This window comes from Propithecus coquereli, unplaced genomic scaffold (assembly GCF_000956105.1).
Source record: "Propithecus coquereli isolate 6110/MARCELLA unplaced genomic scaffold, Pcoq_1.0 Scaffold206, whole genome shotgun sequence".
Lineage (NCBI taxonomy): Eukaryota > Metazoa > Chordata > Mammalia > Primates > Indriidae > Propithecus > Propithecus coquereli.
In genome coordinates this window covers 4,445,019-4,468,004 of record NW_012145634.1, presented here as the reverse complement: position 1 = coordinate 4,468,004, position 22,986 = coordinate 4,445,019, and the positions used below count along the sequence as shown (strand labels likewise).

At 47.9% G+C, this 22,986-nt stretch overlaps 1 protein-coding gene across 1 annotated transcript in view; it reads left to right on the top strand.

Moving 5' to 3' along the window:
- Positions 1–22,986, top strand: part of MYO18B (myosin XVIIIB) — a 236,673-nt gene that overhangs the window by 191,624 nt on the left and 22,063 nt on the right. Inside the window, exons 39-41 of the mRNA XM_012644105.1 lie at positions 11,820–11,950; positions 21,464–21,508; positions 22,797–22,934. Of these exons, the coding sequence (XP_012499559.1) occupies positions 11,820–11,950; positions 21,464–21,508; positions 22,797–22,934 (314 nt within the window). The remainder of the gene's footprint in view (positions 1–11,819; positions 11,951–21,463; positions 21,509–22,796; positions 22,935–22,986) is intronic.

Below are 22,986 nucleotides of genomic sequence, written 5' to 3'. Positions count from 1 at the left end.
ATAGATGATGTTGTGGTGGGGAGGGGACAGGAGGACTTTGGGACCCATGCTGGGGCATTAAAGTAGTATGACCAGCAGGGTTCAGGGCTGAGTGCACCAGATGCCTAGGGGGAAAACATGAGGATGAGAAAGTGTCAAAACAGAGGAGACCCCTAAGGTTGCCGCGTTTCACAGGCTGCCACCCAATAGTTCTGAGGACAGGAAAGAGAGCAGCTGTTTATTCTACACAATGTGACAAGCACTTTCCACTGGTGACTAGTCCTGTAGCACAGCGATGCTGTCATCATCTCCACTTTGTAGATGGGAAAACTGAGGGTCAGGCAGGTGACAAGACTTGCCCAGGGAACACACTGTAAGTGGTGGAGCTGGGTTGCAAGCCCATGTCTGTGTGAATGGCAGGCCCGTGTTGGTAAGACCTGCTGTATACTGCCTGAGTCATGAGTTTAGAGCTGGAGGAATTTAAAGCTGAAATATTTATGTGGTGACTTCTATGTTCCAGGTACTGCACTAGACATTTGGGATACAAGGCTGAGTACAACCCTCTTCGTGAGGAACACAATATAGCAGGACATTATAAATTGGAAATAATTCCAAGGTGATGGGACATGTGCTTATCGTAGGGGCTTGTACAAATGCTGGGAGTGCAGAAATGAAGGGGGCTAATTCTACCCAAGGGAGCCAGAGAGAGCATCATAGAGGAGGTAACTATGGAATGGGCATTGAGGGATGAGTAGGAGTTCATTCATCAGAGAAGGGGTAATTACAACAGGAAGAGCATCCCAGATGGAGGGATGGTAGGAACAAAGGCACAGAGACATAAAAGAACAGGGCGTGTTTGGGTGCAGAGTGTGGGCGGTGGAAAGGAAAGGACCTCAGCCTGTGGGCTGGGAAAGACTATGAAGGACTTGATATGACAAACCACGAAGCGTGGACTGTGGGCAGCGAGGAGCCACTGAAGGCTTTGAAGCAGGGAATGACATGGTCAGATTAAAGACATTCCTCCTCGGATGCTTTGTGGAATTCGGATTGGAGGGTGGGCTGGATCGAAGAGAGGAACACAGTTTAAGACTACAAGAACCCTTAGGAGATGATGATGATGATGATGATGATGACGAAATTTACGAAAAGAGGATTGAGAGCGGGGGAAAGATGCAGGAGATTGTATTGATGAGATACCTGAAGCCCAGAGAAGGGACCTGGCTGCATTATAAATTGTTCCCGTGCTGAGCTTATTTGGATGCAAAACCCAGTGGCCACTTGAGACGTTTCGGAGTCCGGTTTTCCTAGTCCTGCAATCATGTGGGCTAGTGGACCGAGAAGAAACATGAGCTGCATTTCCATTTAAATTAAAATAAGATATGTCAAAGGTGGCTTGATAATTACTGGCTGGAACAATGGCCCTCTAATGTGGGAAATGTAATGCTGGTATATGCGGCGCAGATAATTTTTGCATTTGAGACTTAATTATGTTGATATAATTATTCCCCTGTCAGGAAAATTGGGTGGCACAGATATGTCATATTTGTGTTTGGGCAGAAAAATGAAATGCCTTTTTTTTTTCTTTTATCATAAAGCAGTTGGGTGGCTGGCTCTGGGAAGTCGGGAGCAAGGTGTTTGGGGTTCACCCCAGGTCAGGACGCCTGTCTGCAGCTGGGAGTCTCAGGAAGCCCTTGCTGGGTGTTGACTTTGAGAAGGGTGGGGTCCCCTGACAGCCCTTCTTCACCCCTCTCTGAAGATACTGCATCAGAAATCACAGGCTAGAGGGGATTTTTAAGGCTGGGGAAACTACAAGCTCTAACTAGTTAGAGCTGTAAGGAACTTTAGAATGATTTTTTTTTTTTTTAAAAAATTTTATTTGCAAAGACCCAAGGCAGAATTGCTCACCCTGTCCACCCCATCTCCATCCCAGTGGCCCAAGAGACCCTCAGCCACATTCTCCTTCCAGGTGAGGATCCTAAGGGGTCTGTACATTCCACTCCTCCCCGTCCATCAGGGGAGCCTTAGGACCCCAAGAATCAAGTACAAAGCCCCCTCCTCACCATTGAAACCCCAGTCCCTGGCACCATTACTGCTCAAGTTGTTGCAGTGATGTTCAGGCAGAAATAGCCCACCTAACATGGATGAGAGGGAGAGAGAGGTGTGCTTTCTATTAATACTAGAGACAGGACCCACTTAGGAAACACCCAGGTTCTAGTTATTTCTCTGCCACCCTGTGACCAAGCAACCTTGACCAGTTCTACTCTAAGCCTCAGTTTTGGCCCCTGGTACCTGGTATATGTGTCCACAGATGCTCATGAGATATGTGGATGCATGTACCAATACAGGCGTCTCAGACCTCCTGCAGACAAGCTCTTTATCCTCAACAACTCAAGTTGTGTAGATGTTAACTTTCCAGAAAGCTACATAAGCCTTCAGGCAACAGCACAGGGCGTTTTAAAACAATCAGCTTGAAAAATTAGAAGAGAAAGGAAACATTGCAAGCAGGTGCCTGGAGCTGCAAGCCCTTCTGCCTCAAGATAGAGGGGAATCCTGGCAGGGAAAACTGGGTGGTGTATGGTTCCAGAGTTTTCTGTTTCACCGCATAGCTAACTCCATTCTGCCTTTAATATAAAACCATTTTACCTGAGTGTGTGTCAAACTGATGCATCTATACACATACGCAGAAATGAACCCAGGACAGGAATACACCAACATACTCATTAAGAGTGGTTGTCCCCAAGTAACAGACTTAACGGTGATTTTAATGTTTTTTTTTTTTGCCACCTTCTTTGTTTTCCAAATTCTCTATAGTGAACCCCATTAGAACCCGAAAAGCAAAGCCATCATGTTCAAAAGAGAAAGAAAAGAGCATGCGGTGTTATATTAGGGCTGTTTGCTAGGGCTGTTGGGTGGCTTAAAACAACACAAATGTCTTGTCTCACAATTCTGGAGGCTGGAGGTCCAAAAAATCAAGGTGTCAGCAGGACTGTCCTCCCTTCAAAGGCTGTAGGGAAGAATCCATTCTGTGCCTGTCTCCTGGTTTCTGGTGGTCTACCAGCAATCTTTGATGTTCCTTGGTTTACAGATACATCGCTGCATGTGGCATTCTCCCTGCGTTCTTCACACACTCTTCCCTCTCTGTGTATCTCTGTGTCCAAGTTCCCCCTTCTTCTAAGGACACCAGTCATACTGGATTAGTGCCCTTCCTAGTGACTTTGTTTTTACTTCCTTGTCGCGTAAAGACCCTTATTTCCAAATACTGTGACATCCTGAGGAACTGGGGATTAGGATTTTGACCTGTCTTTTCTGGGGACACAATTTAACCCATAAACAGATGTGTCCCTAGAAATGGGAGGAAGGTCAGAGTGGCCACAGGGTCTTCCTTTGTGGGTGTGGGAGTCGATTGCCACGGGTCTAACCGTGACGAACTTGTAGTGTTACCGTGGTGGCCAGCCTCCAAGATGGTCCCCAACGATCTTTGTCTCTGCCCCTCACAGCCTGTGTTGTCCTCTCATACACTGTAGCAGAGTTGATCTGTGTGACCTATAGATTGTGTCCATAGTCATGGGACGTCCCTTCTGAAGCTAGGTTGTAAAAGACATTTGGCTACTGCCGTGTTCTCTCGTGGATCTCTCGCTGTGGGAAAACCAGCTGCCATGTCACGAGGACACGCAAGCCACTCAGTGGAAGACCCTCGAGGCAGAGAATTGAGGCCTCCAGCCAATAGCTGTGTCAGTGGGCCTGCTCGGAAGGGCACCCTCCCTCCCCAGCGAAGCCTCCAGACAACCATAGCCCTGGGTGGCGTGTTGGTTATGATGTCATGAGAGATCCTGTATTCATTTCTTATTGCTGCTATAGCAAGTAACCACAAACACAATAGCTTAAAACAACAAAGGTTTATTCTTTTATGATTCTAGAGGTCAGACATCCAAAATGAGCCATGAGGGATTAAAAATAAAGGCCTCATCAGAGTTGATTCCTTCCAAAGGCCTCATGGGACAATCTGTTCCAGCCTCTTTCAGCTTCCAGCAGCCACTAGCATTTCTGGGATCTTGGCTGCGTCCCTCCAATCTCTGCTTCCACCTGCACATTGCTGGTTTCCCCAGTTAAGACTCCCCCCTTTCTCTTATAAGGCCTTTGTGATTATATTTAGGGCCCCGCTGGATAACCCACCTCAAGGTCGTTAACTTAATCACATCTGTAAGTTGCCCTTTGCATATCACGTGTTCCAGGATTAGGACATGGGCATCTTTGGGGGGCTTTTATTCGGCCTCCTAAGGACTTTGAGCTAGAACCACCCCGACAAACCCCTCCTGAATTCTCAACCTACAAAAACCACGAGAGCTAATAAATGATATTTGACATTTCAAAACACTAGGTGTTGAGCAATTTGTTATGCAGCAATAAATAACCAATACAGAAGAAGGATCTGTAATCTGGCATTTGATTCTATAGCCCTTGAAAATCATAATTCTGAAAGTCTTAGAACTTCTTTCTCGAAATACCTACATAAACATGTGCATCTTCTAAGTGAACAGCTCAGTGGATTTGCACAAGGAGAAAGCGCCGTTGTCTGTCTTCAGGAATAAAGCCTGGACTGACGCTGGATGTTTCATGCTCTGTATCCATGATTTTGCCTGTTCATTCTCAGATCCATTCTCGCCTCTGCTCTGCTCTGCTGTATAATTGCAGAAAAAAAGGTTTCCAATTTCTTGCCTTCTGGTAGGTTCGGCCAATGAAAGGGAGTGATGGACAATTAAAGGGAGAAGGAGGAGGGAAGCCAGGATATTTCTCCTTTCCTGGCTCTGCCTTGGGGCGCCCCTGGAAGCAGCTGTATTTCCTTCTAATTCTCAGTCCCATCAGGGACCCCCCTCCTCCTTGAAGCCAGCTTCCGCTGGGCAGCACTGTTGAAGTTCCACCTCCCCCTGGACGCCCCAACTTCTCTGCTTTTCTTTCTGGCCCCAGGCTGGCAGTGCCCTCCCACTGTTGCTAATCTCTCCTGGCTCCTCAACTTTTCCATCACCTGTGTAAAAAATTCCCTGTATTAAATTCTCTTGGTTGAATGGCCTAGAGTGGCTTCTATTTTCCTGAGGCATTGTGTAAAATCCTTCTGGCTTCAACAAAAAACAGAACAGATTCTTAGACTTTATTTTCTGCAAAATAAGGCTGTCCTCACTATACAATACCTGTAGCCTTCGTATTGTCTGACTCTGCTTAGAAAGAAGGAAATGGGAATGGTTGCTGTATACCAACTACCTGCCACTGTGTCAGGTGTGCCAGAGGCACTCAGTTTTTCATTACTTCATTTGGTTCCTTGTGACGACCTTTTTTGGGAGAATAATGCTGTCACTTTAGCGGATGAAGAGCTGAAAGAGAGAAAGGATTAGTGGTCTCCACAATCCACACAGTTGCTCAGGTGCCACACCTGCTGCTTGTCTGCGACATTGTGAGCAGTTCACATCTTTTCCGGCCCTCCAGGGTCCCTCTTTAAGTGCAATGAGCTTCAGCTTCACTCAGTTCCACAGAGCACTCACCAGTTTGCAAGCAGAAGTAAACTCCAGAATCAACCAATTACTGTAACTGTCTTCTTTGAGGATTCGGAGGCCATTTCCCAGGGGGATGGGGGTCATTTAAAGTGTGGCAGAGTAGGGAATTCTGGTTGACGCTGGCAGATGAAGTATGGGGCAGCACTGGGAGGGAGGAAGCGCCCAGTTTAGTGGTTCAGAGAATGGACTCCAGCCCCTGATTGCTTCAGTCTGTGCGGTGATTGATTGGACATGCCTGCCTTGGTGAAGAAAAGGGTGAGAGGCATCCTGTAAGGTTTTAGCTGACCCTTTAGAAATGCGAAGACCTGGCTCGAATCTGTCTGTCACTTTCCAGCTGCGTGACCCTGGGACGTTTGATGAGTCTCTCTGTGCCTATTATCACGTCATAAAAATAGAAGAAAACAATGAATTTTCAGGATAATTGTAAAGAAAGGACCTTGATTCTCCCCAGTCCTTATTATGGCTGGGGGTTGGGCTCTTTTTCAGTCTTAAATATGAGACTTTGATGCTACTTTTTAGGTTCTCTAAGGGCCACCTCAACCCTTTCCTTCCCAAAATGAGACTGAACACCGGCTGCAGATGCTCACTCCATTGCCAATGCGGCCTTGGGGCTCCTGCCAGGACACAGGGCACAGGGCTTTTATTTCCCAACCCGCCTACCCCAGCCTCATTTCTCCCAGGCAAGTGACCCTCAGACAATTTGAATGAAGCTATGGCAGTTCCTCCTCCTCACCTCCAGAGACACAGGCGTCCTTGGATGAAACGGGAACGATTAGAGGCGAAGGAGAGAAGAGCTGGAGTCAGTAGACCTGAGCTTAACTCCGAATCACTTCTTGGTTGCATGTCCTGAGGCAAATGAGTTAACCTCTCCGAGCCTCAGCCTGCTCATCTGTAAAATGGGGATAACGAGGCTGCCAGGACTACTTCTCAGCATTGAGCAGGTGGACGGGGTAGGGGGGTTTGCTCACTGTAGTGTCAGAGAGGAATCAAATCGGGTATTCTTTAACTTTCTGATGATAAAGGTAATTTGTATTCATTACAGAGAATCAGTAGAAGTGTAAAAAGGAAAGTAAAAATCACCCAATAACTCACCACCCAGAGATAATAACCATTGCTACTGCTTCATTGTAATAATCTCAACGTATTTTTTATGTGTTTCTATAATACTTGATTCTAAAGGGTTTTATAAAGATTAAGTGAGGTAAGACATTTTGTACATTTAGCTGAGTGCCTGTGCACATGAGAAATATAAGTAAATGTATTCACTTCTTAAGTAATTCAACAAATATTTATTAAACATTTACTAAGTATGCAAAAATACTTGATATACTTTCATCAAATATTAGGGGTGTTTTGAGATCGTCTGATGTATAGTATAAATGACGTACATGTGAAATTCAACCCCATTTGGTTTTCAAGTTGAAGCAGGAAAGGCTTGCTGATTAGAGAGATTCTAACAAATACGTACTTAATATTTATTAAGTAAGCTATGTGTCAGACACTGGGAATATTTGGGAGTGTATCTATGCATACACATGTGCACACATACACATATTTATATATATTTATAATAGTGTATGTGCGTGTAATTATTTTTTTAGCACCAGGCTCTGTGACACTAAGTTTCTACTTGTCTTTACTACATCAGAAGAAAATAACAAGACAAATTTTCATCAAGTTTCGAAAGTGTTTTGAGATAGTCTGAGCTACAGTACAAATTGTGTGGCACATGTCAAATGAACTCTCGAGGGGCCTTGGGAGACACCTCAAGATGTTTGAAAGGCAACCTCTAGAGCCCCGGAAATTGACGCAGGAGAGCCTTGTTCATTTGCAGACAGGGAAGGGTCCTCTGATGATTGAGATGTGCTGGGCAGAGAAAACAAACAACAAACAACAGTTTTAAATATTAGCCTCTAATTGAACCTCACAAGAGGAGACGATTTTAATTGCAGACATTAATTATCCTATGAACCGCTTCCCCCGTGGGCAACTCTATGCGGTGTGCTCCAGGGGGAGTAGCTGGGAGTTTAACAAGGGATCGTGACTGTCTCAAGTGATGCTGGGGAGGTCAGCAAGTAGCATTTTATGTACATGCCATATATTGTTATATTTATCTCTGTGTGCATGACACAGAGAATATCTGTATATTATATATGCATCATATATATTAGGTATGCATTAGTGAGTGTGTATAATACCCTGTCCTTCCTTCATTCTCCACTAACAGTCAGAGAATAACACCATTCATCCCATCCCAAACATATATTGAGCACTTGTTGTGTTCCAGACAGATAGATTAGGTTCCTGCAACCATGCCAGATCAATGCTGGTACATAGTAGATGCTCAATAAATGTTTATGAATGAATATATGTATGAATGAATAGTATATGAATACATAACACATACTAGGATGTTTGGATGTTGGGTGTCTATCACAGTGTGTACATCACTGTATTGTAGTTTCAGATTAATCTGAGCATATGGTATATTTCTTAGTGGATTTCTGCTGTATATACATCTATCTAAATAGTTTTATATCCTAATTTTCCCCACCTTACAAATTTATCTCCATGCTACAAGTCTCTAAAGAGAGCTAACAACAGAGAAGACCAAGCTCACATCTGGTCTCAAAACACAGCCCCATTTGCATGGAACAGCCCTCAGCCAACCCCGAGTGTTATTAGTCAGGTGTATTCGTTGTCCTCAGCCCACGTCCTGTTCCGTGGAGGGTGCAAGAAGGTCAGATGCCCAGGCCTGAGAGTGGGTACATCCTCTGTGCCCCCTTCTGTTTGTACATCCCCCTCCATGACTCCTGGAAAGGGGGGATCTCTGGCTGGAGCCTTGTTTTATCTGCCCCGGGGAGGAGACAGTTTGGGGCCCTGCATCCATTTAGCCTAATGACTTGGTCTCTGCAATCAGCAGACTCCATTTGGTTTTCGAGTTGAAGCAGGAAAGAAAGATTTGCTGATTGCTGATTACACAGACACTGCATTTCTCAAATCCCTCTCCTCGGGGTGTTCCCGCTGAGTGCGATGCGCATCCCTGGCAGATGGAGGATGGGATGCAGAGAGCAGGGCGCACGATGGAGGGTGAGGGGCGTTGGCAAGTCCTTGAGCTTGGTCCTTGGTTCACGTACTCCCGTCTGTTGACGGCTTTCTTGTTCTCACCTCTTCTCACTCTGTCTGGCTAACTCATCTCCTACGCTGCCCTTATTTTCCATCATGTCTTTTCTCTGCAGGATGGTGAAAAAACTTTCGAGCCAGAGTGCTGCATTCCAATCTCAGTGATGTGGGGACCAATCTGCCCCTTCTGAGGCTCCTCATTGTCCCCCAAGAGTTAAATGACAGCAGTGCCACTATTGGTCAAGGCTGTCCACTCTGCCAAACTCAGTTACTCCTCACATCGGCCTTATGAAGGAGGGTCTAATACTGCCCCATTTTACCAGTGAGACAACTGAGGATCAGAGAGGTTAAGTAACTTGCTGAAGGTCACACAGCAGTGCTGGGATTCGAGCCCAGGCAGCCGGGCTCCAGAGCCTACTTTCACTTTCCTGATATTATGGACTTGACTCATCTCAGGGCTCAATTTCCTCCACCCGCCTGCTTAGTCCCAGCCCAGAGCCACCCACCCCAGAGACCCAGGGCCTGCCTCTGTGCCTCTCCTCCACCCACCAGTGGAGGTTCCCTGAGGGCGTATGTAGACTTCAGAGCATTGCTGCTTCTACAAGACACTGACATGGGCAAGGTTCACCCAAACGAAACTGGGAGGGGACGTCTGTGCTTTTTCTCCTGTCTTGGAACCCAAGACCTGGATGCTCAACTCGGCTTTGTGATCCCCCAGCTGCATGACCTTGGATGGGTCATTTTGCTCGCTTTCCTCATCTCTCACCTGGGCAGGACATTCATTCAACCAATGTGTGTGGGATCCTTAGCACAGGCCTCAGACCTAGGGACCTCTGATAGGACCTAAGGCTGAGATCCAGATTTCTCAGCCTCTGTGTCTTACATGAGCCACGTCTCGTCTCCTGGGAGAAGGTGGCAGAATCCCAGGGATCATTGTCCTGGCCCACTAGGAAGGAGTTGAATGTGGGCAAATGCTCGTGTAAGCTGCTGGGATTTTGTACCCTGCCATTTCCCAGGTGCACGTATGAGCTGACATGCTGGTGTCCTGGGGTGAGCACCCCCTCTCTGTCCCTTGGTGTCCTTTATTTCCTCTGACAGCCCACTGGCCTCTTGCCTGGGGGCCCCGCCTCAGACCATCTCTCGCCTTGTCAGGACCGAGATGGCGATTTAGCAGTTGGCAGCTTCACTCGACCGCAATGTACCGCCCGCCCCCGCCCCTTCGCAGGCGACTCGGCTCCCTCCTCGCCGCCCCTCCCCTCCCCCGTCAGCTGGGCATGGCCCCAGGGCGGGCTCAGTCTTTGCCTGCTGGCTCTCTCTCTTTAAAATCAGAAAAGACTCAAAATTATTTGAAAAGCAGAGATTCACAGTAACGTGAGTAGACAAACGGATTTGCAGAGGAGAGCCGAACGTGTCCCTGCAGTGGGGAGCTGCCACGGCCCTCGCTGACTTCCTTTGGGACGTGCACTCACGGCCCCAGGAAGATCCCGAACTGGGAGCCAGGAAGACCGAGGCTCTGCTCCTTACTTGCCCTGAGTAGCCTCACCAGCCTTAGTGTCCTCCTCTACAAAATAAAGAAAAATGACTCCAGGGTCAGAGAGGGGCTATGAGCCATTCACGGTCATAGAGCCAGTGAGTTCAGCGGGGAGTTGGGAATTGCACTGATTTCTGACCCAAAAGTAAACTTTACATAATTAGAACCGCTTAAAAGAAAAATCCATCCATAACCACACTTCACCCCCATCCATAAATACTCTCAACTCTCCAAGCGTCTGTGTGTGTGTGTGTGTGTGTGTGTGTGTATGTGTGTGTATGTGTATGTATGTATGTTATTTGCAAAGATTCAGGCATGACGCTCCTCTGCTCTGTTCTGTTTGCTTCACATTAGTTCACAGAAGCATTCCACGCTGCCACGATTCTTATTTCTAATGTTAATGTCTGCCTAATAGCATCAAAGTGACACGCTGTGATTTCCCTAACCATTCCCAATTGCTCGGTGATGAGGCAGCTTTCAGCTCCCTGCCGTCAGCAGCGCTGCTGCAAGCATCCTTGGATACAGAGCTGTGCTCTGCCTTTTGATTTAGCCCCTTAATCCCCCAGAAGATGGGATTCCGGGTTTAACCCAGAATTTCAGACTCAGCACTATTGACATTTGGGCCAGGTAATTCTTTGTGATAGGGGCTGTCCTATTTATTGTAGTATGTTGAGCAATATCCTTGGCCTCTACCCACTAGATGCCAGTGGTATTCCCCCAAGTTGTGACAACCAAAAATGTCTCCAGACATCACCAAATGTCCCCTGGGTGAAATTACCGTCAGTTGACAGTCATTACATTAAAGGGCAGGGGTGTATGGAATTGGTTGCAAATGCAAGTCAGAGACTTTCCTGAGTCTAGACAAAGTCCAATTAGGGCAGGACCAGAGAGTACTGAGCACTGAGGATGAGCACTAAGAGGGAGTCAGATGTACTGAGCTCGGGGTCCGGCACTGCCACGAAGTCTTCACTTCTCAATGCCTCAGTTCCTCATCTGTGAAATGGGAGCAAGAACAGTCACTCACCTGCCAAGCTTGGGAGGGTGTAAGTGAAGTCACGAGCGTAAAACATTCAACAGCGCTGGCCACAGAAAACACCCGATAAATTCCCGTCGTCTTTGCCTGCTCCAGTGGGAGCCCCACAGGGGCTTCCATCTTTGCCTTTGTTGTTGAGAAGAGAAAGGTGGGGTGCAGATTGAAAGGAAACCATTCTTGTTTCTGCCCTCCCCCAACCTCCTGCACCAGATCCATCCTGGGGGCTCCGCTTCCGAAACCAGCTTCTGTGACCTTTCTTGGCTTATACGTTTACTTATCCACCCAAGATGGGCCAGGCACTCACTGTGTGCCCCAGCATAGTGGTGCAGACTCAGAGCGTGGTCCTCAGGTTGGACACTGGGTGCAGCACCCCCTGCACGGGTGAGCAAGCTCTGTGTCCCTGGGCCGTGCCCTGGAACATCCATTCCCTCCTCTATAAAACGCGGAGCATCTGGCTAAAGGTCTGATAAACCTATCTGCAGAGAGAGCCCCCCGTGGAACTCACTGGGCATCTGGTGCTGCCCAGAGTGCGTCCCCAGGGAATGTGTGGGCAGGTGGGTGGGGCTCTTGTCCAAGGCCAACGTGTGCCTGTGATGTCTGTCTCCAGGAGACGTATGTAGAGGAGCTCGCGGCCGTGAGGCAGACCCTCCAGACAGACCTAGAGACGTCCATCCGTCGGATCGCTGACCTGCAGGCGGCCTTGGAAGAGGTGGTGTCCAGTGACAGTGACTCGGAGAGGTAACTGCCAAGGAACCGGGTGGGGCTGCGACAGCACGTGGGCTGCACCCTGGGGAGCTCTGCGGGTCTTTAGCCAGGCTGGGGGGCCACCTCTGTCGGGAAACCCACAGGCATTCTGCAGACGGAGGGATCCCCGGCTTGCCTGGGTGAGGAGAGATGGGTACCCCTCCTTGGTACGGCTGAAACCACCTGGCCCAGCTCGCCAGGCCTTCGGCAAGGCAGCGTGGCTGGAACGTGGACTCCAGTGTGTGATACTGGGCAAGTGCATGTCCAATCTTGGCCTAATTCCCTCATCTGCAAAGTGGACATAATAATCTTGGCATGAACCTCATGAAATTGCTAAGATTTGACCGTTTTTGACCTACAGACTGGAGGTTTCATATTTTCAACCCACTGCCTACCTCATAGGGCTGTTAGTGAGGGTTAATTGAGTTCACGGATGACTGTCACTCAGAACAGCGCTGGAGTATGTAAGTGTGTATAAGTGAAAGCTACGTTTGTACAGAGTAATGAGCATTATTTTACAAAAGCAATGGGTGATTCAAGGATGCAATGTTCGGCTAGTGATTGGTGAGATCACCTAGGTCTAACGTCAGGACTCCTCACCTTTCCCAGAAGATATGCTCTTCCTACCGTCTCCACTCAAGTCCCAAGCTGCCACAGGCCTCAGGTGGGCTGCCGAGCTGGAAGGAGTTGGAGGTGACCTAGCTGGGCACATGGGCCCACGCTGTCCAGCCTCTACAGATGCCCAAAGCATCCTGTTCCCAGGAGCTGCCTTTGTAGCCTTGGCTTGTTGCTTCTCTGGGAGCCACAGCCTTGCCGTGGCATCTCTGCCCTCATCCCAGCCTCTATAGCTAAGCCTGGGCAGCAGGGAAGACATTTTCTTTACATAGCTTTGCAATAAGGAACCTGCAGGTGCAGTTACCACCCAATGCCTACAAGCTGCCTCTGCACACACCTGAGTGGGCCAGATTGGAAGCCAGTTTTTCCTGGTCTTCGTCTCTGTGAAGGCTGGTTTATGCTGCAGCCAGAACAGTCAAATGTCAGATCTTAGCGTGCAGCCCTCTCTGTTTCTACATGAGGACCCTGACCTCGGGGAAGTTCAAGGTCGCACAGCAAATTTGCATCGTACGCTGAGTTAGCACCCAGGTCTGCTGAGTTTCCTACCCAGCCCTTTGCCACACACAGCCCTATTAACAGATGATGCCAGGGGGCAGCTGCTAACAAGCAGAGGGCTGGCACCCGGGTTTGTTGAATTGCTGAGAAAGAGAGAGGGAGAAGAGCCCAGAAATGGCCCCGCCTTTATGGAACTCACATGCTGCTGGGTTTATATGCGTGTCTGTGTGTCCATGAATAAACTGAACAGCTCTTGTTTAGCCAGGGGGAAGAACCAGACATCTATATATTGACTATGTTAGAGTCAACCGTGCCTAGTCAAGGGAAAAAAAGAAAAAATGCTGGAAGGAAACACACCAACATTCTAACACTGAGGGAAAGTGTTACGGGTGACAACTTTTTTTTTTCCAGTTTATTTATATTTTATAAAATCTGTGCAATGAACATGCACACACATCTATGGCTGTCCTAGTGCCCTCTTTAGGAGATTTTGCCCATATTAGTTGTGTACTTTATGCGCATCTAATTTTAGAATGTGCATACCCTCCTCCCTTGATGCAGTCCTGGGCTGGTCGTAGCTGCTCACTGATTTGTAACGTTGGACTCTCCGGCAAACATGTTCATGCTCAGCAACAGCAAAATGAAGACCCAGTGGACTCTAAAACACCATGTTCTTGCCTCTACATAAAGGGCTTTATCTAAAAAATCTTCAGTTTGTGCAAAAGTGTCTTCCGTGCACATTCCAAGTATCCCCACCCTTCCCTGCTAATTTGCACAGTTGCCAAACTGCTGGTGAAAGGGCAGGTCCTGATGTTGCAGCTGCCTCCTAACTCATCGTTGCATTTAAGGACCCCCTCTCTGCCACCTTCTCCTCCTGTTTTATTAGTGTCATGGCAGAACTTACAGTAATTACAAACCCCTTTTGTCAATATTACTTATTTGATGTTTAGACTGGTTTTTTCCATTCATAGAAATAACAGATCTTTTCCATTAATTATAATGGGGATGAATGGCTGTAGGTGTTAATACCTTTGGGCAATGAACAGCATCTTTGAAACATTTTCAGTTGCATAGCAAGAGATTGCTTTTCTAATAAACAATGAAAGTTAAAAAAAATAAGAACCTTGGAAAGAGGCAGAGGGTCCATACCTGGAGGGATGGGTGACGGGCTGGGAAGAAAGGGGTGACAGGAAGCAAGGAACAGACCTCTCACTGGGAGAATGAGCTCCTGGAGGTCAGAGAGGGTCACAGACATCCCTCCAGTCTCTGCTTACAGAGAAGCCTCTCTGGCCTTAAAGGGGCCCTGCCCTCACCCTCACCCTAATAGGAAACACCTTTATTTGTCTCTGTTTCAGGCGACAAGACTCATATTCATCCTCTGTTCTGATCCACCTTTTCTAGGCTCCAGGCCCTAGACACCCAGGAATCCAATCTGAATGCCTTAAGTCTTCCTCCCTGCTGGATCTCCAGTTTGCACACAGCACCTGACTCATAGTTGGAAGGGACCTCACCTACCTTTCAGGGTTGCTTTGAGAAGTGAAATGACTCCAGACCGCCAGGTCTAAGGAAATGCATCCTGTACCTGGAAAAATCCCATGCGTAGGATGATTGCATTGGAAGTAGGGGAAGAATCAGAGAGGGCACAGGTTCTGCATTTCAACAAGCCTGATGGCCAGTTAGGGATCCAGTGGTTGACTTCTGCATGACCGTGAGCAAGTTATTCAACCTCTCTGAGCCTCAGTCTCTTCATCTGTAAGATGGGTTAGTAATAAGAAGTGAAAAAAAATGACTTCCTAGTATAGTACATTGCACGTAGTAGAGGCTCAACAGTTGCCAGTTGCATTCATTCATTTGTTTGATAAATTCTTACTGAGCACCTATTCCATGCCGGACACTGTGTTAGGTGTTTGTGTTATTCCACTTGCTTCTTGTTATCATTGTGCTCCGTCTTACAGATAAAGAGAGGTCGAACAACTTGCCTGAAGTCAGGCAGAAGTTAACATTCGGAGCTGTGGCTGGAGCCCAGGTTTGCTGAATTGCTGAGGAATAGAGGGGGAGATGGGCCCAGGAATGGCCCTGCCTTTATGGAACCTGCATCCTGACGGGTGTGTGTGCGTGTGTGTGTGTGTGTGTGTGAATAACGTGAACACACTGACAAATAAAACACGAGAATGCAACCAGAGTTATGAAGGCAGAGAACGTGGTGCTGCCACGAATAGCAGGCCAGGTGGACGTGCCCCTCTGGGAGGAAGGTGCTGGAATTGAGACCTGCATGAGAAGAAGGAACCAGCCCTGGGAAGATCTGGAGAAAGGGAGTGAGCTCAGAGAGGGGCACGTTCTAGAAAGTCAAAGACCAGTGCCCCCGAGTTAACAAGAGAGAAATGACTGTCTTTCTCTCCTTTCCTCTTTCTCATTCCCACCTTCCTCCCCTTCCTCCTTCCCTCTCTCCTACCTTGATCCTCTGCTGGAAATGACCCACAGAAATGAACCGAGACCCCCAGTTTCTTCAAGTGTCCCAGAGCCCCAGGCAGGATGGGCTACATCATTTGTGGGGTCCAGTGTGAAGTGGAAAAACGTGGGACTCCTTGTTCTAACGTTATTAAAAATTTCAAGGCCGGGCGCGGTGGCTCACACCTGTAATCCTAGCACTCTGGGAGGCCGAGGCGGGCGGATTGTTTGAGCTCAGGAGTTCGAAACCAGCCTGAGCAAGAGCGAGACCCCGTCTCTACTAAAAATATACAAAAAAAATTATCTGGACAACTAAAAATATACAAAAAAAAAATTAGCTGGGCATGGTGGCGCATGCCTGTAGTCCCAGCTACTCGGGAGGCTGAGGCAGGAGGATCGCTTGGGTCCAGGAGTGTGAGGTTGCTGTGAGCTAGGCTGACGCCATGGCACTCACTCTAGCTAGGGAAATAGAGTGAGACTCTGTCTCAAAAAAAAAAAAATCTCAGGATGGTGACCAAAGAGCTTTAGACCAAGCACGAGCCTTTCTGGGCCTGGGTCTCAAGCCCCTGAAGCCCGCCCTGACCCCAGGGTGGTTCTTGGGGAGCATGTCCTAGTTTTCAGCAGGCCTTGATCCTACCACACTGCCTTGTAACTTGGATTTGAGATGGAAACACAGCATACATTTCAGTAATATCACAGGAATGTGAAAACTGGGAAGAAATTGCCCACAGAGAAGCCACAACACATTTTCGAAGAACGGGTGTTGTGCAAAGCACGTTCTCTGGTCGCGGTGCAATTTAATTGGTTATCAACCATAAAAAGAAGTATACGTGTTGCTAGGTTGTAAATCCACCGTCCAGAGCAGAACCCCCAGCTCCTGCCCTGGTCCCAGCCTGTATCCTCCCCGCGAGCTGCCAGCCCCACGTTGCTCTTCTCTCCTCATTATCTCCCCTCCTGGGACAGGAGGTTTGCATTGGAGCCTGAAGGGTCGGTCTTCGGTACTCCTCCAAACTGAGTTCTCAGTTAGGATTCAAACCTACCCCAGCCAGGAGAGAGGAAGGTGAAGAAAGAGAGAGAGAGAGAGAGAGAGAGAGAGAGAGAGAGAGAGGCTTCAGCTGCAGGTGAGGTTCTTTGAGAGACTCGTTCAAATTACAAAAAGTCACATTTCCCCGTGTCGGGAATTAGAGCTGAGTGTAACAGGCCTTCCAGGCTGGAAACGCGGCTACGTGCTCGGAGAGCCAGGTGGCCTATGCGGCAGCATTTAAATGTGTGCTCTCCTGCACTCGGGCCCTGCGTGGTAACTTGGACTGTGGCATCAACCTCCTTAGATTAATGGAGAAATGCTTTAAGCTGCTCCCCCAGGCCTGGAGCACAGTCATTACTCATAGAGGGAGGGATGTGAGGGCTGACAGAGAGCTCCATCTATTGCTGGCCCAGAGGCTGCAGCTGTTCCGTCTGTCGCCTTGGCTGGGGGTGGCGAGGGTTGGGTGGGATGTGGAGAGGTCAACAGATGACCCTTGACTCCTGGGTCAGCTGAAAGTGCACCTGTTAGCTGGCCCAATCCGAGACGAGTGCTCTGGACAAGAGTCCCCTGTTGCCGTATTGTATAAGTTGGATGTTTTCCAACATACATCCTTTTATAACCTGGCTAAAATTAGGCTGCTGGAGGACACGTAGAAAGATCTGGGTCTAGCCAAAGATTGTGGTTGCCATGGAGGGCGTACTTCTGAGTTAATTTATTCAGTGGTGGGCCCAGGCTCTGGCCAGACTGGAAAGTTTCCTGCTGTGTAGTAGGACATTCTTTGGAACTGCCAACTGCTCTTTTCCTACAAGTCTTCTAGTTTGTCCCTCATGGGTGATAAGCGTGCTCCAGGCCTGGGAGGACACCTTAAAGCATTTCTCCGTGAACCCAAGAAGGCCGATGCCGCAGTCTAGGTTACAATGCAGGGCTTTAGTGCAGTATAGCAGCTGTTTAAATGATGCTGCACAGGCTTTCTGAGCATATTTCTAGCCCAGATACCCAGCGAATGGGGTTCATAGGGAGTCAGGGGTCCAAACTACCTTATCTATTCTGGCATTACAGGAAATAATGATGACCGTAATAATAGGTACCCTTTCTTGAGTACTACCTTTTTGGCATACATCATCCTCATAACAACTCTCTGAGGTTATCATTCCCATTTGCAGATGAGGAAACCAGGACTTAGAGAAGTCAAGAAACTTACCCCAACCCACACAGTAAGTGATGGAGCCACGGTCTCATTCCAGGGTATCCCATCACCCACACTTCTAACGATCAAGCTCTGCTGTCGTGTCGAATGTACCCCTACTTCCTCCTTTCCCTTGTCAAGGTCTCTGCTCTCTGCCCAGTAATTGGCCTGTCATTATGGTGAACTTGTGTCTGTCACTCAGAGATGGGGCCGAAAATGAGTTTATGTTACTGCCCAGGCAGTCTTTGCGCTTAGACTGGAGTTGTATGGCAAAGACCCCCCCTAAAGGAACACATCTGAAGACATTTAATTAATTATCTTGCTCATCATTAATTGCCCTTTTACAAATTCCTGGCACAAGTTCTTTTTTAAAAAAGCCACTTGCGCCAAGGTGAGAGAACCACTGACCACATGGCAAGAGATGAGGGTTCCAGGTGGAGCCGTGCCGCCAAATGGATCAGGACCATGGACAGCTCACCTGCCCTTCCCAGCCTCTGCTTGCCTACTCAACAAATAAGGATCAGGGGCACCTTCTGTGTCAGGACAGCAGGTTCAGTAGGGAACAGGCAGACACGGACCTGCCTCGTGGAGCTTTTAGCACGGAGGTTCATTCTTCACGTGGTGAAAGGGTCAATGGGTTTCAAACTCCCTCCTTATAATAGAACTCCCCCCGCTTTTTTTACACCAAAGTGAACTCTTATAGAAAATTCTAGGTTTGGATGGAGTGCAGCCATTCTCTGATTGGAGTAAGAGAGGAAGGTTTGGAGCTAAGCCCTCCTCCTATGGCTCTCTTCCTGACCCCTTGGTAGTCCCCATGGGGTCTCCCAGAACTTGAAAGCTCCACGTACCATGGCCTACAAACTCCAGTACCTGCCAGGACCGAACACCCTTGACTTGTATAAAGTCAACATGATGGTTATTTCTACCCATCCTGTTTAATGCTCCTCAAGGGCAGACAGAACAAAATTCCCTCTGCTTCTGCCTGAAAGCCTTTCCTTACCGCCTGCCCTCAAGACTTTGTTCCAGACCAGCTCAGGTTAAAGGTGTTAGATGCCTTCAGCATTTGCTCATACAATAAACGTGGGATATACTTTTCAGAAACTCTTCTCAGTCCAGCCCCTTTATTTTAAACATACTCTATTTTGTTGAGACCTTCCCAAATGGTGGGTAGTGTGTGGTCCAGGCTAGATACCAACGTTGTTCAGGACAGTATTTCATCACGAGTGAACAAACAGACAGACCACCTGGCAGGTCTTGACTTCAGCCTTAGAAGTTCGGCACAAATTCAGCAAAACACGTTCATGGGCAGAAGCAACGAGTGCACAGATACTATAAAATGTAGGATTAATAAGCATGCATACCTGCATATTTTCATTTGTCCTCGTGGCTCGTTCTTTTCCAGAGTCACAAGCTTAGGAGGGAGTGATAATGATGGCTGATAATCTTATATTCTTATAGGATTACCTCTTTAGATTCTTCACCATTTTTTCTTACACAGTGATAAAGGGTGTGACTGTAGTTAACAGTGCAGTGTTGAGTCATGCCTGATGCCTTCTTGTTCAACACACAAAATGTTGGCCTGGCAAACACAGATCTTCCTGTTAGTGTGGAAACAGCATGGAGATCAGCTATTATAATGGAGTCTGGCTGGAACAGGAAGGCAAACTCCAAATGAAGAGCTTAGCAAAGGGATGATTTACAAAGGTGTGGGCATGGCATGGGGAAGCCCCAAGGGAGCTGCACCCAGGGATGCAGCACCCAAGGGTGCAGCACCCAGGGATAGACAGGGACAACTAGGAGCAATAACTGTGGCTGGGCTGACAAGGGTGCATTTGTTGGACTGGGGAGAGGAGGAGGAAGGGGGAGAGAGAGAGAGAGAGAGAGAGGGAGAAAGAGAGAGAGCTGTCCATCAGGCAGAGTTCTGGCTTCTGGTTGAGGGATGGAGCCAACCCAAGAAGAGGCAGTAGAGAGCAATCCAGAAATCTAGGACAGTGAATACTCCAGCCTCCTACTCTTCGCTCCTTCCCATCAGCTGCCAGCTGGGTTCCCTGGTCGTTGAGCCCAAGGAGAAGCCATGGAGACAGGGAGCCCATTGATGTAGTCCATACAGATCAGCCCCTGGGCACAGGGCAGGTGGAGAGCTAGAGCCAGCATGGAGGAGTGGAGAGAAGATGCCTGGTACAGTTGGACACCATGAAGTGAATGAGTCTCTAGTGCTGGGGAAAGAGCCCTTTAGAAGGGGGAAAATCTGAATGCTGAGGCCACCCCTGGGGCTCATATTCATGGAGTTGGTTAGGGTAAATAGTGGGCAAGAATGACCAGCGTGTGCTTTGATTAGTTATTGGGCTGTAAAGACATTCCTGTGTTCTGGGGTCAAGCAAACATTGAGGTTTAGTAAAAGTATGTGAAGAAGTATTCAAAATGTAAATGAGCAAGTGTGACTGCCTTCCAATAAAATTTTTGCCATGTAAGGAAACATAGTCCTAAGTTCTTGGGATGAGGGGTTAGGATGTGGACATCTTTGGGAGCCATTATTCTGTATCCCACAAAGTCATTCACAAAAGGTGCTTTTGTTTCTGTTGCAGAGTCTTTCTCTCTAAAAGCCCTGTTAGCAAATATTTAGCCTTTTGGAGCCACATGGGTTTTGTCGCAACTACTCTACTCTGTTGTTGTAGTACAAAAGCAGCTAATCTTTATTTATAAAAAATAGGTGGTAGGCTAGATTTAGCCCATGGTTATAATTTACTGACCCCTCTTCTATTGGATTTGCCAAGCATTGTCTGAGAACTTCTGATCTGGCTGGCTTAGCCCTGGTGCCCAATGATGACTGACACATGTTCTTGGCCCAGGATGGGTGTTGCAGTCTGGTGGAGACAGATGCATGGAAATAGAAGCCCCTGAGGGTGACAGGTCTTTGAGGATGGGGGCCAAGGAACAGAAGGTGTATCCCTCAGAGAAAGCAACCAGGTCTTCCGAGGAAGGAATTGCCCGAATTCTAGCAGAGACTAAAGCTGTGAGGTCCCAGCCTGAAGACCCAGGATTGAAATGATATCTTAGGGACCTGAGATTTATGGTTTGGCTGTCTGCACTCACACACTGGGAAATTCCACACCGCTTAGGAGCATGAGTCTGGGATTCAAAGCTGCATGACTTTAGACAAGGGCGTCAGGTTCCTTATCTGTAAAACGGAGACACATGGAGTGGGTAGGTGAAATTGTGTGTATAGCGTATTTGTTGAATGAAGGAATGATTTCTAAAGAATAGCTACTGTTGTAATTAGTTTCAGAGTTTCCCACAATGCCCTGGGAAGCTACCCTGCCCTATGACTGATTTGCTAACACTCACAAAAACATAAAGCAAATGCCTTGCTTGTCAGCAATAGCAATGCAATAGCTATTTATTAATAAATAATAGCAGCACTAGTTGTACTAAAACAAGAGTAGCGGTAATGGTTGCTACCATTTAATTAGCACTATCTATTTGCCAGAAACCATGCTGAGATCTTTACAAGGGTTATGTCACTTACTCCACTCCACAACTCTGGAGGCAGGGCCCCATCGTTAGCCACATTTTATAAAGGAGGACAGGAGGCTCAGAGAAAGCAAGTGACTTCCCTAAGAACACGCAGTGGCAAAGGTCACAAGTGGGGCTCAAACCCAAGTCTGTCTACTGTGGACACCACGTCCCCCTGCCCCTGGCAGCACAAGGGTAACGGATTCTTCCTTGTGCTTCTTTCCAGTGTCCAGACAGCAGTAGACTGTGGCAGTGGTGGCCGAAAAGAGATGTAAGTTAACCCCAAGTGGAACTGAGCAGCTTACAAGGGTGAGCCCTGGCTCTCTGTGTCCAGTTTGCAAAGGGAACATCCACACTCGCTTGGAGAATTTTCAGCAATTCTCACGAGACCTCTACCTCTGTCTTTTGTAACATAGAGCACTAGGGACATGTGACTGAACTTCCCAGCTCCTTTTGAGAGAAGCTTGTGCCTTATCATGACGCTGTCCTCAAACACCTTCCATAACTCCCCATTGCTCCAGAATAGTCTTTTCACACTGACATTTGTGTCCTGCCCGTGGTGACCCTTACTTCTCTCTCCAACTGGGATTCCTACTTTCTATATTGCTTATGCTCCGATCTTTACGACTTCCAAACCTATGCGCATGCTGTTCCTTCCACCTAAAATTCCTTTCTTTGGTCCCTGCGTGGCCAAGCCCTAACCTTCCGAGAAGGTGTAGCTCAACTTCCACTGCTTGATGCCTTCCCTTATGCCTTCGAGAAGCAATTCGAGGCTCCCTCCTATTACCCATAGAACCTACCTCCTGCCTCTCTCCATAGCATTAACAATTTCTCCCTTATTTTATGGTTATTTCTATAGATGGAGTCTTGAAGACAGGATCAATGTTAATTTAAGTTCTTGTGTACAGTTCACCTCCCCTGATGCCTGGCATACATAGAGTATCCTAGAAAAAAACAAACATGCATATACATACATGTACTCATATATAAATGTAAATATATAAATACACACACACATATATATAATGCTGAGTGAGTACATGAACCAGAAGATAATTACTGACTACCCACCTGGGCTTCTCCTTCTCTCCCTGTGCTGCTTTCAGGGAGTAAAGTCCCTGTTTACAAAGATATTCCAGGAGAAAGGAATTAAGACCTTCACACTTGACGTATTCCATGAACATACCATTTGCTATAAAATTCAATGCCAAGTTTTACCCCCAAATTGGAGAGGCCTTTAGGCAGTCACTCACTCCCCAAGGAAGCGTGCAGTGGTTAACAGCATGGGCATCGGAATAAAAAAGAACAAGGTTTTCATCCCAGCTTCAACACTGACCAGCTGGGCGACCTTGTCCAAGACCCCAGTTGGCCTCTCCAAATCCTGGTATTCCCATCTGTATAATGGGGCAGCACAGAGCTCCCACCTCTCAGGGATGGTGAGTGAAGTTAAGCGAGTAGAGCGCTTGGTGGTACGATGCCTGGCCTAGGATGGGGTGGATATCTAATCGCCGGTGCTGCGGCTGTCGTGGTGTTGACAGTGCCCTGCATTCTGGTTCTAGGGATAACGTCTCCATCCTCAGCTCCCAGCCCGAGGGCAGCCTGCAGTCCTGGCGGAGCTGTACTCTGTCGCTGGCCACAGACGCCGTGAGGACCCCCTCTCGACAGTCGGCCTCCAGTAGTCACATCCGCGGCCCCAGGTGAGAGCCTCTTTCTGCTGCCTCCGGATCGCCGGTGGCTGGAAGAATCTCA